Source organism: Leptonychotes weddellii, chromosome 15 (assembly GCF_054177405.1).
Source record: "Leptonychotes weddellii isolate Sample4059 chromosome 15, ASM5417740v2, whole genome shotgun sequence".
NCBI lineage: Eukaryota > Metazoa > Chordata > Mammalia > Carnivora > Phocidae > Leptonychotes > Leptonychotes weddellii.
Genome location: NC_138383.1, coordinates 14,447,744 through 14,462,249, shown reverse-complemented (window position 1 = coordinate 14,462,249; position 14,506 = coordinate 14,447,744). Strand labels below are relative to the sequence as shown.

The 14,506-nt window shown below is 40.0% G+C and overlaps 1 protein-coding gene across 8 annotated transcripts in view; it reads left to right on the top strand.

Moving 5' to 3' along the window:
* The window catches only part of TLK2 (tousled like kinase 2), a 115,382-nt gene that overhangs the window by 86,759 nt on the left and 14,117 nt on the right, over positions 1–14,506 (top strand). For all 8 annotated transcript variants that reach the window (XM_081804752.1, XM_081804751.1, XM_081804750.1 and 5 more), the window contains 5 exons: positions 558–624; positions 2,084–2,181; positions 3,940–4,021; positions 8,309–8,400; positions 13,558–13,647. In XM_081804752.1, the coding sequence (XP_081660878.1) occupies positions 558–624; positions 2,084–2,181; positions 3,940–4,021; positions 8,309–8,400; positions 13,558–13,647 (429 nt within the window). The remainder of the gene's footprint in view (positions 1–557; positions 625–2,083; positions 2,182–3,939; positions 4,022–8,308; positions 8,401–13,557; positions 13,648–14,506) is intronic.

Sequence of the window (14,506 nt, the reverse complement as noted above, 5' to 3'; positions counted from 1 at the left end):
CCTGCTTGCTGCATTTTTAAGAAACTAAGACTTAAGTTAAAGTTAATTGTCCAAGGTCCCATGGCCAGTGGCCTGAGTTGCACTTTGAACCCTAGACCTCAGACTCCAAATCCTGGACTCTTCCACTATGTCATTCTTCTCCTTGTTATTATAGTAGCAGAGTCTAATAAGAGTTATCAGAAATAATCAAATCCATTGGCTTACTATTTTCCCTTCAAAAAAGAAAACAAACCTAGGCATGTAACTTTTGGCTACCTCTCCCAGTGGATTTTCATCTGAGATTGTATGGACAAAACTCATTTCATAAATAACATAAAAATATAGCTCATTTATTTTCTCATTTTTTACAAATTAGTCTTCTGGCTTTGCAGTCCTTTCTTCATGTCATATCTGATAAATCAAAGAAGTTTTCTCTTGTCAAAGGATTGCAAGATAATCGATCTTAGTTATTTAACAGAGAGACTGAATATATTGTACAACATGCTTTGGCATTTGTCTTTTAATAGACACACTACGATTTCAAATAATTTACTGGGATTTCTACCATTATCTTCCAGGTTAACATTAGCAGAATACCATGAACAAGAAGAAATCTTCAAACTTAGATTAGGTCATCTTAAAAAGGTAAGTGTAATGAGAAAAATATGTCTGGAGAAATTAGTTTACATGTGGTATTGGAGCAGATGTCATGGTTTGACATACCTGCAGAAATCTTGAGTAGTTGTGCTCACTATCACATCTTGCATTTAATTTTTTTTGAGATTTTATTTGTTTGTTTCAGAGAGAGTGCATGCACAAGCAGGGGGGAGCAGCTGAAAGAGAGAAAATCTCAGGGAGACTCCCTGCTGAGCATAGAGTCCGACTCAGGGCTCAATCTCAGGATCCTGAGATCATGACCTGAGCCGAAATCAAGAGGCAGAGGCTCAACCGGCTAAGCCACCCAGGCACCCCGCCCCTTTTGTATTTCTAATGATGAAATGTCTTTCAATTTTTGAGTCAACTCCAGCCACCCAGTGGGAGCACTTTTTCAACCAATGATATACCAATAGATAATTCTGTATATGTCATAAAGCTTCATAAGTAGTTATCCTTATAGTAAAAATTAAATACAATATGAGTAGGTGGTTCAGATTTGATATGAAAACTCTTAGGATATTTTATTTTATTTACTTATTTTTTTAAAAGATTTTATTTGAGAGAGTGCATGTGCTCATGCACACACACGCGCGCGAGAGAGGGAGAGAGAGCACAAGCAGGGGGAGCGGGAGAAGGAGAAGCAGACTCCCTGCTGAGCAGGGAGCCTGACACGGGACTCAATCCCAGGACCCTGGGATCATGACCTGAGCCGAAGGCAGACACTTAACCAACTGAGGCACCCAGGCACCCAAAAACCCTTAGGATATTTTAAATCACATAGTAGCTCTTATCTCTTGCCTAAACTGGCTAAGAAGAGAAGGTCTTGTACAAGCCATATTGTAACACGAAGGCACCCACATAAAAATTGTTGACAGTGTTCACAGAGGCATCTTGGATATAGTTGCTCATCTCCTAAATTTAACAGCCCATACATTTTTGGTAGATGCCACTTACGGTGATGATGGTCAATAAGCATTTAATAAACTGCTCTTGGTGTGTGTTTGTTTTTCCCCACTGGGTTCTCAGATCTTGTTAAATCAGTGGAACTTAAGGCACCAAGCATGATCCATACTTACAGAGCAGAACCAGATAGAGAATCTGATTTTTGTTTAAAGAAAAATGTGTGTGCCTATATGTAAAAACAGAGAACATTTCTGGAAATTTACACAAGACACTTAAAAGCAGTTACATATGGGGAATGGGCATAATAGAGAGGAGGACTTGGGAGCAGAGGGCTTTTTTCTTACTTGTGTTCTCCTTTGTATGGTTTGAATTTTTTTATTATTTGCTGTGGGCTTGTTTTTTATGATTATCTTAAAAACTTTTTCAATTCGAAAGAAACATTTTCCTTTAGTTTTTCAAAAGAGAAATGCCTGCTGTTTTTGAAATGAGATTCTGAAAAGGTGGTGTCCTGTGTTCTGAGCTATTTCTTTCCTTTTCACTTTAGGAAGAAGCAGAGATCCAGGCAGAGCTGGAAAGGCTAGAAAGGGTTAGAAATCTACATATCAGGGAACTAAAAAGGATACATAATGAAGATAATTCACAGTAAGCAACTTGGGGATATGTTGGGTTGGAGATTGCTGAACACTTTCTGACATGAATGGTCAAGAATGATGTTTCTGCGTATTATAAATTGGGTAAATGATTCCACAGTGTATTTAGCTCTGTTGCAAGGTTATAATACAGGTTTGTGAACACAACTATGATGTGCTTTAGTTTAAATATATGTAAATATATTAGATTTATATGTTAATATCTATACATGTATTACAGCACTTTGACACAGTAGAGGTCACTAAAACAATATAGCTTTGCAGTTGTACGTAGTTGGGATACACTGTATATTCAGATTCCTGCAGAACCTTGCTAAATGGAAGCATGGGTGACAGTGTGGTGTCGTGGAATGATACCGGGTTGAGATGGCACTGGTTTTGCAATGACCTTTAAGGGCCATTTGGGTGTTGAGATTTTAAACAAGACTCTCTTAAGTTCAGTGCATTAATTGTAGATGAATTCCCACCTTTGTTTATAAGTCATTTAAAGGATTGCAACTGAAAAGTAGATTAAAGTGGGAAGTAACTTCAGTCCAGAATCTGTTCCTTCCCTTCTCTTGTTTTTCTGACTCTGGACCATCAATTTTTGGGGCATAGTTGTAGCTTGTGTATTTTTGTTTGGCCAGTGTGAGCCATGGGCTTTCCTTTCTGTGAAGTGTCAGGCACCACAGTTCCCATGACTGAGCTCTCTGTGTGTGTCCGGCACAGTGCCTCGTGCCCTGATGCTGTCAGCTCATCTTTGCAGTAGCCCAGTGAAACTCAAGTCAGCCTGACCAGGGGCCCATACCTGTGCGACTGAACAGCTCCAGAGCTGACCGCCCCACGGTCATGTCGCCTCTCTCTGCAGGCATGTCAGTGTCTCCAAATGAAAATAATTTCAGGATTAATAGTGGGGCTATTTAAGATCCGGAATTAGGTAGAAATATTTATGAAGTTACTTTTGTCAGCATCTCTCCTATCTTTGTCTTATTGTTAGAAAACAACACAGTGGAGTCCTCTGTGGGGAAAACAGTTATATCATGAAACTGTCTTAAAGAGAGAACATGAATGCACATAGAACATGTGACTTCCTTAATAGATCCATTTTTAAGGCCCTGGGAAATATCTTGGAACTTTATTTATTTTTTTTTTTATGTTTTTTTTTTTTATTTATTTATTCATGAGAGTCAGAGAGAGAGAGAGAGAGGCAGAGGGAGAAGCAGGCTCCCCGTGGAGCAGGGAGCCCGATGCGGGACTCGATCCCAGGACCCCGGGATCATGACCTGAGCCGAAGGCAGACGCTTAACCATCTGAGCCACCCAGGCACCCTATCTTGGAACTTTATTATATTAGTTTGGGAATGGTGGGAATACCTTGGAGGAAATGGGTAGCACAGTTTGAAAATCCCTGATCTGGTGGAGTCTGTACCCCCCTCACCTTAGAGCAGGTGGATAGTATTGGGAGTTGCACAGCTACCTTTCAGAAGGGGAGGAAGGTCAACAAAGGTTACAGGTCCAGTTGTGGCAACGCTGAGGCTGGCACCTATGGCTTACGGTTCTCTACGGCCAGTGCTGTTCACTGTCATTAGGCGGTCTCCTTGAACCGTAGAGCTTACTTCATGTTCACAACTAGCCATGTCGGTGTTGCTACCAAACTAGCAGCAGCAGCTATAATCATGTGTATAGCATGTGAGGTGTTCTGGGAATTTTGCCAGCATGGAAGATTGTGTAGTCCTTAAACTCAGGATGTTCTGTATTTTCTGTTTCCACAGATTTAAAGATCATCCAACGCTAAATGACAGATATTTGTTGTTACATCTTTTGGGTAGAGGAGGTTTCAGTGAAGTTTACAAGGTAAGTGTAAGAAACTGGGTACAAAGACTAAGCATTGAATTCTTGGTTATTAACAACTTGGAGAACATTAAGAATAGTGATAATTGCGGGTTGATGTCGATTTGTTGAAATTCAGAAACTCTAAGAACCTGTATCTTTAGAAGAACTGCTTCCAGTAAACCTAAGTGACTAAGGCAGGATACAGTAGTTTGCCGTATTTTCAAGTTTGAAAAATAAAAAAAACAGGAAGGAAAAACACTTCTTTCTGGGTAGTGAAATTGCGGTGATTTTAATTCTGGTTCTATACTTTCTGCCTCACATTTGTTAGAAAAAAGTATGTGTTACTTTTATTTTTATAAAATTTTTTAGCAAAATAGATGTGTTAAAGTTAATTCTTACTTGAAAACTTGCTTTTTGTTTTTAAAATGTTCTCGTCTTCTGAGTCTGAGTGTTTAGGAACTCTGGCGTTCCGAAGAAGCATCCTGGCTTCGGCCGGGCCAGTGAAGTTCAGACCACTGTGCCTCCAGTTGGTCAGTTGTACTAAATGAGAAATTCAGCTGGTTTTCAGGATAACTGCAGATCCAATAACATGTTCACCGGTCACCACCTCCTTCAGTTTCTAGGTGTTTCTAGCACCAGGCTTTAACATGCAGAATACGTTTATTAAATGGTCTTTACTACATGGCCCTGTGAAGTCCCTCTTCCCGAGGTGCGGCCTTTACTGTTGGGATTTACGTTATGCCCTATGAATTTATATATGGGAAATGTTTTGGACAAAATAATTAGTTTTCATTTCAGGTAAAAACTAGTTCTACCCCCCATCTTTTTTTTTTTTTAATATATTTTTTTAAGATTTTATTTATTTGAGAGAGAGAGCACAAGCAGGGGCAGAGGCAGAGGTAGAAGCAGACTCCCCGCTGAGCAGGGATTCTGATAGTCGGCTTGATCCCAGGGCCCTGAGATCATGACCTGAACCAAAGGCAGACACTTAACTGACTGAGCAACGTAGGCGCCCCATCCTCCACCTTTTATTGTTATAAAAAATAACTATATTTTCCAAAACCATTAGTGCCTGTGTGTGTGTATGTGTGTGTATTTTTTAATCGAAGTGTAGTTGGCACACGATGTTATATTAGTTTCAGGTGTACAACATGATGATTCAGCAGTTTTCCTTTTTTTAATGTTAATTTTTTACTGTGGTGATATATACATAAAATTTGCCATTTTAACCATTTTAAGTGTACAGTTCAGTTGCATTAAGTATATTCATAATGTGCAGCTACCATCACAATCCACTTCCAGAACTAGAATATTATTTTTATTTATTTACTTTTAATTTTTATTGTTATATGTTAATCACCATACATTACATCATTAGTTTTTGATGTAGTGTTCCATGATTCATTGTTTGTGCATAACACCCAGTGCTCCGTGCAGAACGTGCCCTCTTTAATACCCATCACCAGGCTAACCCATCCTCCCACCCCCTCCCCTCTAGAACCCTCAGTTTGTTTTTCAGAGTCCATCATCTCTCATGGTTCGTCTCCCCCTCCGATTTCTGCCCCCTTCATTCTTTTTAATGTACTGTTGGGCTTGATTTTCTAGTTTATTGTATTTTGTTACCTATGTTTGTAAGTGGGACTGGCCCATAGTTATCTTTTGTGTATAGGCAGCATTGTCTAGCTTCTGTGTCCTAGTTTATTCAGAATAAGTTGTGCCTATGTATATATTTTTCCCCCATGCCCTGGAATGCATTGTATAGGAATTGTTGGCTCCTTGAAAGTTAGAGCAGACTCAGAATCCTGTGGGGGGATATCATTATACAGGAAAACTTTTTGACCACCTTTTTAAGTTCCTTCTACAACTATTGATTTATTCACATTTTCTCTCTCTTCTCCCTCTCTTTTGATAATTTAATTTTTCTGGAAAATCTTCTGTTTCACCTTGATTTAAAAATATCCATACCTTAGTTATTTCTCTTTTTTTTAATGAAATGTTTATTTTTGTATCTCGACTGATAGGTCAGAGAGGTTAGTCAGTGTTTTTTTTTTTTTCCCCCTCTAAGAATCAACTTTTTATCTTATTGATCAAGTCTACTGTTTAATTTGGGTTTTTCTTTTCATTAACTTTTGCTTTTAGTCTTTCCTTCCTTTTACTTTCTTGGTTTTTATTTTCATTCTTGAATCATACACTTGGTTTATTTTTTATTTTTGATAAACTTTTTTAGTTGTGGTAAAAAAAACAAAATTTACCATCATTAACCATTTTTAAATGTACAGTTCAGTAGCATTAGGTATGTTTATGTTGTTGTGAAACAGATCTCCAGAACTTTCTCATCTTAGAAAACTGAAACTTTACCCATTAATCAACAGCTCTCCCGTTGCCCTCCCACAGCCCCTGCGAACCACTGTTCTGCTTTCCATTTCTATGAATTAGACTACTGTCAGATACCTGTATAAGTGAAATCACAATAGTCTCTTAGTGACTGGCTCAGTCCACTTAGCATAATGTTCTCAGAGTTCATCCATGTTGAAGCTTGTGATAGGATTTCCTTCTTTTAAGGCTGAATAACATTCCATTGTATGCACATGCTTCATTTGCTTTATCCATTTATCTGGCAGTGGACATTGGGGCTGCTTCCTCTTCTTGTCTGTTGTGAATAGCACTGCTTTGAACATGTGTGTGCAGAGATCTCTTGGAGACCTTGCTTTTAATTCTTTTGGCTATAAACCCACAAGTGAGACAACTCCTTCTTTAAAACATCAAAATTTGTTCTTGGTACTTCCCAGTTGCTAGTTAGTGATTTCTTCATCCTGTTTTTTTTTTCCTAGTGTGTTCCTTAAACCTTTTAACATTCCTGAAATGTAGGTGCTTCCTCCAGCATTGTGTGCATTCCGTGTAGTTCTTCTTTTGCTTTTCTCCACTCCCCAGAGGCCCTTCTTAAAATCAGTGGTGGATCATAGTGTCTTGGATTCAGAAATACAGTATGGTAGGTGGAGAAAAAGACACTTGTATATCATTAGTGCTCTTATAAATTAGGTGCTATTTGATCTGGCTTTTAATGGCTTGGAACGGTTCTCTACTGTAAAGACAAGATGGTATACAAGCTTGCAGGTAGACTTTAGAGTCTGTAAGAATTTCCATTTCTGTGAAATAAGATATTCTGTTTGAATTGTGTGGTTTCTGTATTTTAAAAACTACTGGTTTAAATTTAGTATAAATTGGAAGTTTCTTTTATAAGCAGCCCTCTCTTGCATTTAGTGCTTTCCTGAGGTAGCTTACAGTTTAAAAAATCCGTTGAACAGTAATCATCACTATTCATGGACTCTTCCTGTGCCTGTTACCTTCATCTGTTCATACAGTTGTGGAAACTGGCAGATGGGTGGTAATAGTGTTGGAACTCAAGTATTAAGTTTCTCATCTGAACTTTAAAAACTAAGAAAAACTATTCATTCCAAAAGAATTCCTCAGTAAATTCTTTTGTATAAGAGAAATTTCCTATTATATTAAAATACTACTCACTTTATCAAATTGTGATTTACACCCAGCATCCTCAAAAACCCACCTGTTTCCCTTCTTCCCTCTATGACACAGCACTACCTAAGCTGTTGGAGGACTTGGCCAGTAGTGGTGGTCTTTGGGTAAAGTCTGTCCCTTTCTTTGGACAGTGCTAGAGAAGTGACCTGGTGTGACTAACTTTAGACATTGCTGGGATCAAAAACTGCCTTTTACCATCATATATGGATAGGACTGTTTTTTGTTTCTGTTTGTGTTTTAATAAACACAGTATAACAAATTACGAGGTTATTTTCTAACAAACATAGTGAAAAGGAATATCTGGAGGGGCTATTTCTCACGGAGCAGGTAGTCTGTGTCCCCAGCATTTCAAAAGCGGCAGGACTTGCTAGGGAAGCATATGCCAAGTCTCAGTGTCAGCAGAGGGGTGAGATACAGCCCAGGGGAGCAGGTCCCCAGAGAGGGTGGGTGATGTCCACCGAGAAACTGCTTGGAAGGGACTGGTAAGGCACAGGCTGACTTGCTGCTTGTGGTGTCTGCTGGGTTGTTTTCTAAGCCCCTTGGTGCCAGTGCATCTGGAGACTTCTAAATTATCTGGTCACAAGTTTTAAGAAGATGGTTGTAACTCTGAAACAAGTACGTGATGTGTTGTCCTCCATGGCTGTTTGTATTTAATAATGCATTTTGGGTTTTGACTACATCCATGTGTTAAGTAGAAGCTTCAGATCCGTTACTTGCCTGTAATTCTTGTTAGCTTTTATCAAGAATATAACTTACTCCTTTTCTTTGTAGGCATTTGATCTAACAGAACAAAGATATGTAGCTGTGAAAATTCACCAGTTAAATAAAAACTGGAGAGATGAGAAAAAGGAGAATTACCACAAGTAAGTGACGCCAGAGTGTGTGATTTGTCAGAATTCAGTCGTGGTGGCTGTAGTGTGAGCCTGTGTTACCAGCAGTACGTGTCTTGCTGTGGGGATGTCCTTTACTCCTCCTCACTGTCCTAGCAGACTGAGTAACTGTTCCATCTTACTGATGAGCAAACTGAAACTGAACAGAATTCAAGTCATAGTTAAAAAATGGCTGAGCTGGTATTTAAATCTAGACTTCCCTCAATCCCAAACCCATGCTCTTTAACCTCCCTTTCCATTGTGTGTCTAACATTAGCTACAATAAACAGGCAAAGCCTCAGAAACCATCTTGCTTGTCTGTAGAGAGCAGATGATAGTGCCCTGGGGACCCCGGGGAGCTTGGGGAGGGACTTTTTTCCTGCTGTTTCAGTCATTTCATCCTGAAGGAGACGGTGGGGGTACGTGGGATGCGTCAGTGGTGCTTGTTTGACTCCTTCAGCTCCTCAGTGCCTCGCTCACCTCGCCCTCACGGTTTCCCCTCTGAGAATTCTCCGTGTTCGGTATCCTGCTTACTGTGCTTGCCCGTCTTCTGCAAGCCGCTAGTGGCGGTCCTCCGCCATATTTAGGGAGGGGGCTGGGAGAGTGACTTCTTTAGAAGGAATGATTATTACATGTACAGGTGTGAATTTCTTAGATCCACTAATATCAGGTTTTCCTGATATTTCCTGATGAGAGCTTCAGAACATAGGAATTCGTGGCTCATTTGGTTTGGAAGCCACGCATACTTAATTTGCTTTTAGGATCCCTCCGTGGGCTTAGTATTGTTTCCTTGTTATAGGTACAAGCCCTGAGTTAGAAATGCCCTAACCCTGAAGGGAGAAAACAGCCCCCCACCCTTTTTTTTTTTTTTTTTTTTAAGATTTTGTTTATTTGACAGAGAGTGAGTGAGAGAGCACAAGCAGGGGGAGCGGCAGGGAGAGGGAGAAGCAGCTCCCCACTGAGCAGGGAGTCCGAACGCGGGACTCGGTCCCAGGACCCTGGTATCATGACCTGAGCCGAAGGCAGACCTTCCCAAGACAGCCCTTTTTGATATAAACAACCCACCTCCTTTCTATTAAAAGCAGTTTTTTTTTTTTCTTATAAATAATAGTACTTTGGAGGGGAAAAAAGCAGTGGACTTTGAAGTAACCATTTTTTAATTGGCTGCTAAATCTCATTTCTACATCATCAACTGGTTCTTGGGGCATGGACCAGGGCAACTCTTACTGTACCCCTGTTACTTACGGGCTGGGCCAGGAACTCTTCCTTTCCGTGCAGATTGGCAGTGGCACTCAGCCCTGGAGAAGTGGGGGTTCCTGTGCATTAAGGGAAGTAGGGCTTAGCAGAGGTAGGCAAAGGGATGATGTGTGGTTTATGCATGGCATCCTGCATGTGTGTCCTACGTGACAGGCAGCTGCAGTCCAGATGCTTCTGAGGAGCAGTTACTTTATTAGAAGTGCATTCCAGTGACTTGGCGTGCGGGGACGAATGGCATACCACAGTGAACGCCAGGAGCACTGCAGAGAAGGAAACCACATGTTGTTCTGACCAGTTATAAATGAGAAATGTCCCCATTACATTGAGACTCTCAGTACATAAGGGTGTTAGAACTATACATGCTTCTCTTTAAAAATGCTCTTCAGCTCTCCTTGGAGGCTGTTCTCTATCTTATGTGTGCATTGACCACTCTAAACCACTTGACTTCACAAGGGGCCAGCCTTGGTCAACCTTGAGAAAATGGTTCCTGTGTTGGGATTGACCCATACTTTGCCTGGTCTCAGTGTCCAGCTTTTAGGCTGGCCCTAAAGAGAACTCTGGAAGGAACACTGTGGTAACTGTAGGAGGGGTGCTGCTTGCCTTAGCCTTTTGCAACAGTGAGGGATTGAAGCCGGGACTGTATGCCTCCGTGACACATTTGGCAAGCTGTTTCAAGTGCTAGCGGGTAGAGATTGGGGATCTGTCTCACATTTCTCTACCAGGCGGAGTCATAGCGCAAGTGAAGGGGGTTGTCTCATTTTTCTAAGCTCTCGACTGGTCCAGCTGCAGTCTCACAGTGGTGCCGTCCTACCTCTGTTTCCTCACCGGAGGTGGGAATCATGGCAACCAAGTACCTTCTATGGAGCTGTCTCTGCAGGGGCCATTTCCTAGCCAAAAAACACATGGGGGAGGGGGTGTGCAGAGTTCTTGTGACTTCCATTCACGCCTGGGGAGAAATTCATAAGCACTCCACCTTGCTTTGAAAGATTTTGCTTGATATGAAATCATACTGATGAATACAGGCTATATAGATAATAGTGAATTAGCAAAATGTCATTAATGCCTTTGAACTTAAAGAAGGCTTATATCAAGCTCATAACAGATTTTAGAGGGTGCTTTAAAAATTCCATATTAAACTAAAAAGTGGTTCACTTCAGTGTTGTGGTAACATTATAAAATATGAAAATGGTACTATTCTTCTGCATAGTAGTGTCTTTGCTTTTCCTGTCATGGGAGTGACTTCCCAGTCCCATCTGGAATCAAGACATTTATTTGGGTAAAAAGGAAGGAAGAACTCAAAATTAAAGGTTGTTGTTTTGTTTAATTTTGAGTTCTCTTCTGCACCTCCTTTCCTCTCCTTCCCCCACAAACAAAAAGCAAATTGTTTTACTTTTGCATTATTAAAGCATTAGTATCACAGGATTTCTTTAACTCCCCCAAACAACATATTAAAAACTCCACAGTAGGAAGCATTTCATATAAAGCCACAGAAATAATTGTATCTGAATTAGTTAGTATACTCTTGTGTATGATACTCTTCTAATTTTTTAGGACAGAATCATTTTGGAAGCCTAAATATACATCCATTTACAGGAGAGTAAAAAACTAACACATTAGTGGATACATTTCTTCCAGTTTCTAATTACAGTTTTTGTATTTGTTGTGCATTAATCCCTCGGATGCTAAATTACAAGTTGAACATAGGAGGGATGTGGCAGAGCTCCTGGCTTGCCTGATGAAGCACGAGAAGCGGGCTTAGGGCCTGACATGATGTTGAGGGAGGGCTTTCAGTGTTCACAGCAAATGCCCTTGGTTGACAAGGACTTTGAATGACCCTCCCTTTGGTTCTTAATGTTTGCCTCCTTTAGTTTCCTCTATTTTCTGTACCTTGATAGAGAAATTGGTCTCTGTTCTGAAATGTGCGACAAAATCAAAAAGTTTAAACAGAATGGCAGAGAACTATACATTTTTAGCGTGCTAGCGTAAGAAATGACTTGAATGGTTATCTAGTTAGTCCCTAGCTTTCTAAACTTGGTTTTTGTGAACAGCGTCACCTTAATTTTACTGAATGAATTATTACACGGAATCTTGATATTTGAAAAAGACAGGTGTGACGCTGCTTAGGTGGGATGTGGGGTTGGGCCACAGTTACATTTGCTCAGCATCTGCACAGAGGGCTCCGGAGGCCTGGATCTCCAGGAAGCGTCCTTTGAAACCTCCAGTCCTGTGCACCCATGGGGAAGCCCCGAAAAGCGATGTCACAGAGCTGGGACTCGGGGCCAGGTTTCCAGGTCCCAGTGTAGTGGGTGTCCTAACACTGCTCTGCCTAAGTGCTGGCAGGTCTTTTCTTTTCAGAAAGACATAAAGATGATGAAGTATTAGAAGAAGCAAAAAAACTGTAAAAAGTGGCAGCTTGAAAAAATAAGCTTAGTAGTCAAACACAGTTTCTACCCGGGAAAAACGTGTTTAATTAATTTTAGATTCTTATTCCTCTCTCCTCCTTGTCCTGCTTGTTCCCTCAGCTTTTCTTTAGTTGAGTACTTTCTGTGCATCTTTGACATACTGGAATACACCAGTTTCAGAAAACATCATCTTAGTTTTATTTTACCATACTCTGGAAAGTTTCTCTTTTCTGACTCTGCCTTATAAGAAAATGCCCCAAACTAAATGGTGGTAGCTTACTTAAAATAGAAAAATTTTCTGTTGCTCTCTTCGTAAATAAGAACTAAATACTTCAAAAATTATTGGTAATTATATTGAATAAATTTGTTCTGTAGTTCTTTTAAAATTCAGTGAATATGTGAAATTATATAATTTGTTTTGTTCCTAATCTTATTAAATGACTTTAAATTGGAAAAGCACTAAAAAAAAAAGATGTTAATATGTATATGTAAACTCTCATTCCAAGAAAACTAGGGTTCAGTAATTTTCTTTTTTTTTTTTTAAAGATTTTATTTATTTATTTGAGAGAGAGCACATGAGAGGGGGGAGGGTCAGAGGGAGAAGCAGACTCCCTGCCGAGCAGGGAGCCCGATGTGGGACTCGATCCCGGGACTCCAGGATCATGACCTGAGCCGAAGGCAGTCGCTTAACCAACTGAGCCACCCAGGCGCCCAGTAATTTTCTTTTTTTTAAAGATTTGTTTATTTGAGAGAGTGTGTGTGCACGCACACACACACACATGCATGCACGCACATGCCGAGGGGGAGGGGCAGAGGGAGAGAGAATCCCAAGCCGACTCCTCACTGTGCATGGCTTGATCTCACTACCCTGAGATCATGATCTGAGCTGAAATCAAGAGTTGGACCCTTAACGAACTGAGCCACCTAGGCCCCAGGTTCCATAATTTTTTTTATCAGTTTCATATTTTCTTAGAAGAAAGTAAAGCTGATAGCCCTTTAAATTCTTTTTGTAAGGAGAATTCTAGAACAAACAAATACAAAGCACTGCTAATTGCCTTATATAATCTGTAATCCTTTTACCCAAGCAGTTTATTGCCAAAATTGATCTCCTTGATGTAGCCCCAGGATATAAACATTTATAGATATGAAGTATCAGCTTTTGAAGGGAGAGAAAAAACTGTCTTTATAATTTTTAAAGCTTTGCTATTTGGGTATAAATATCAAAGAGGTGAGATTGTGATAGAATGAACTTGAAAGGGATAAAAGGTTGACATCTAGTCATTCAACAAATATTTGAGCACCTGCTATTTTCTCAACAGCTTGGTAGACACCAGTAGTAAAAATAGGATGAGGAAAGATAGGGGGGCCAGCCGACCTGAATGGAATGCATAGGCAGAAATAAGGAGCAATGAGAGAATATGTAGGCGTATCCTTGAAGAGGTCTGAAAGACCGTCCAAAATACGAAATGTTAATTTTCCACTTTGTTTACAGGCATGCATGTAGGGAATACCGGATTCACAAAGAACTGGATCATCCCAGGATAGTTAAGCTGTATGATTACTTTTCACTGGACACTGACTCGTAAGTGTTGTGCTGTTTTAGCTTAGCAGTTGATACTGGTCTCTTGCAGTGTGTTGACTACTCATGGATTAGAGTTTCAATCTGGGTCGAGGAAATAACCTCTGAGGGAACCAAGTCCATTTATTTCTGAGCAGATGATCCTGTGTGAATTCACATTTGGGCCAGCAATACATCTCTTAGCCACAGGATATGTGTAATGGTGTGCTGGTAAATGTTTAACAACCAGCTCGGTGGGGAGGGGATAGGGCTAATTCATAGTATTCAACAGTTTCTGTGATTAATGAATTTCTCAACACGTCTGGTTTCATGCTACTAACTTAAAAAAATATACATCCAGCTTTATTGAGATATAATTTAAATACCATATAGTTCACCCATTTAAAGTATACAATTCAAGGCTTGTAGTATATTCACAGATATGTGCAATCATCGCCATAGTCATTTTTAGAACATTTTCACTACCTCAGAAAGAAACCCCATATTTTTTGCTATCACTCCCCTATTCTCCCCCTGCCCTGACCCCAGCCCTAAGCAGCCACTAATTTTTTTTTTTTTTTTTGCTTCTATAGATTTCCTATTCTGGACTTTCATATGAATGACTCATAGTATATGGACTTTTATGACTGGCTTCTTTCATTTAACAAGATGTGTTTTCAAGGTTCATCCTTACTGTAGCATGTTACCAGTACTTCATTCCTTTTTAGGACCAAATATATTCCATTGTATGACTATACGACCTTTTGTTTGTCCATTCATCCTACCAGTGGCTTAGTGATTTAACTGTTGGCTCTTGGTAACTGTCACAAGTTGGTGCCAGCTACCTCTGACACTCACCAGTGAGTGTGGACTATACAAGAGT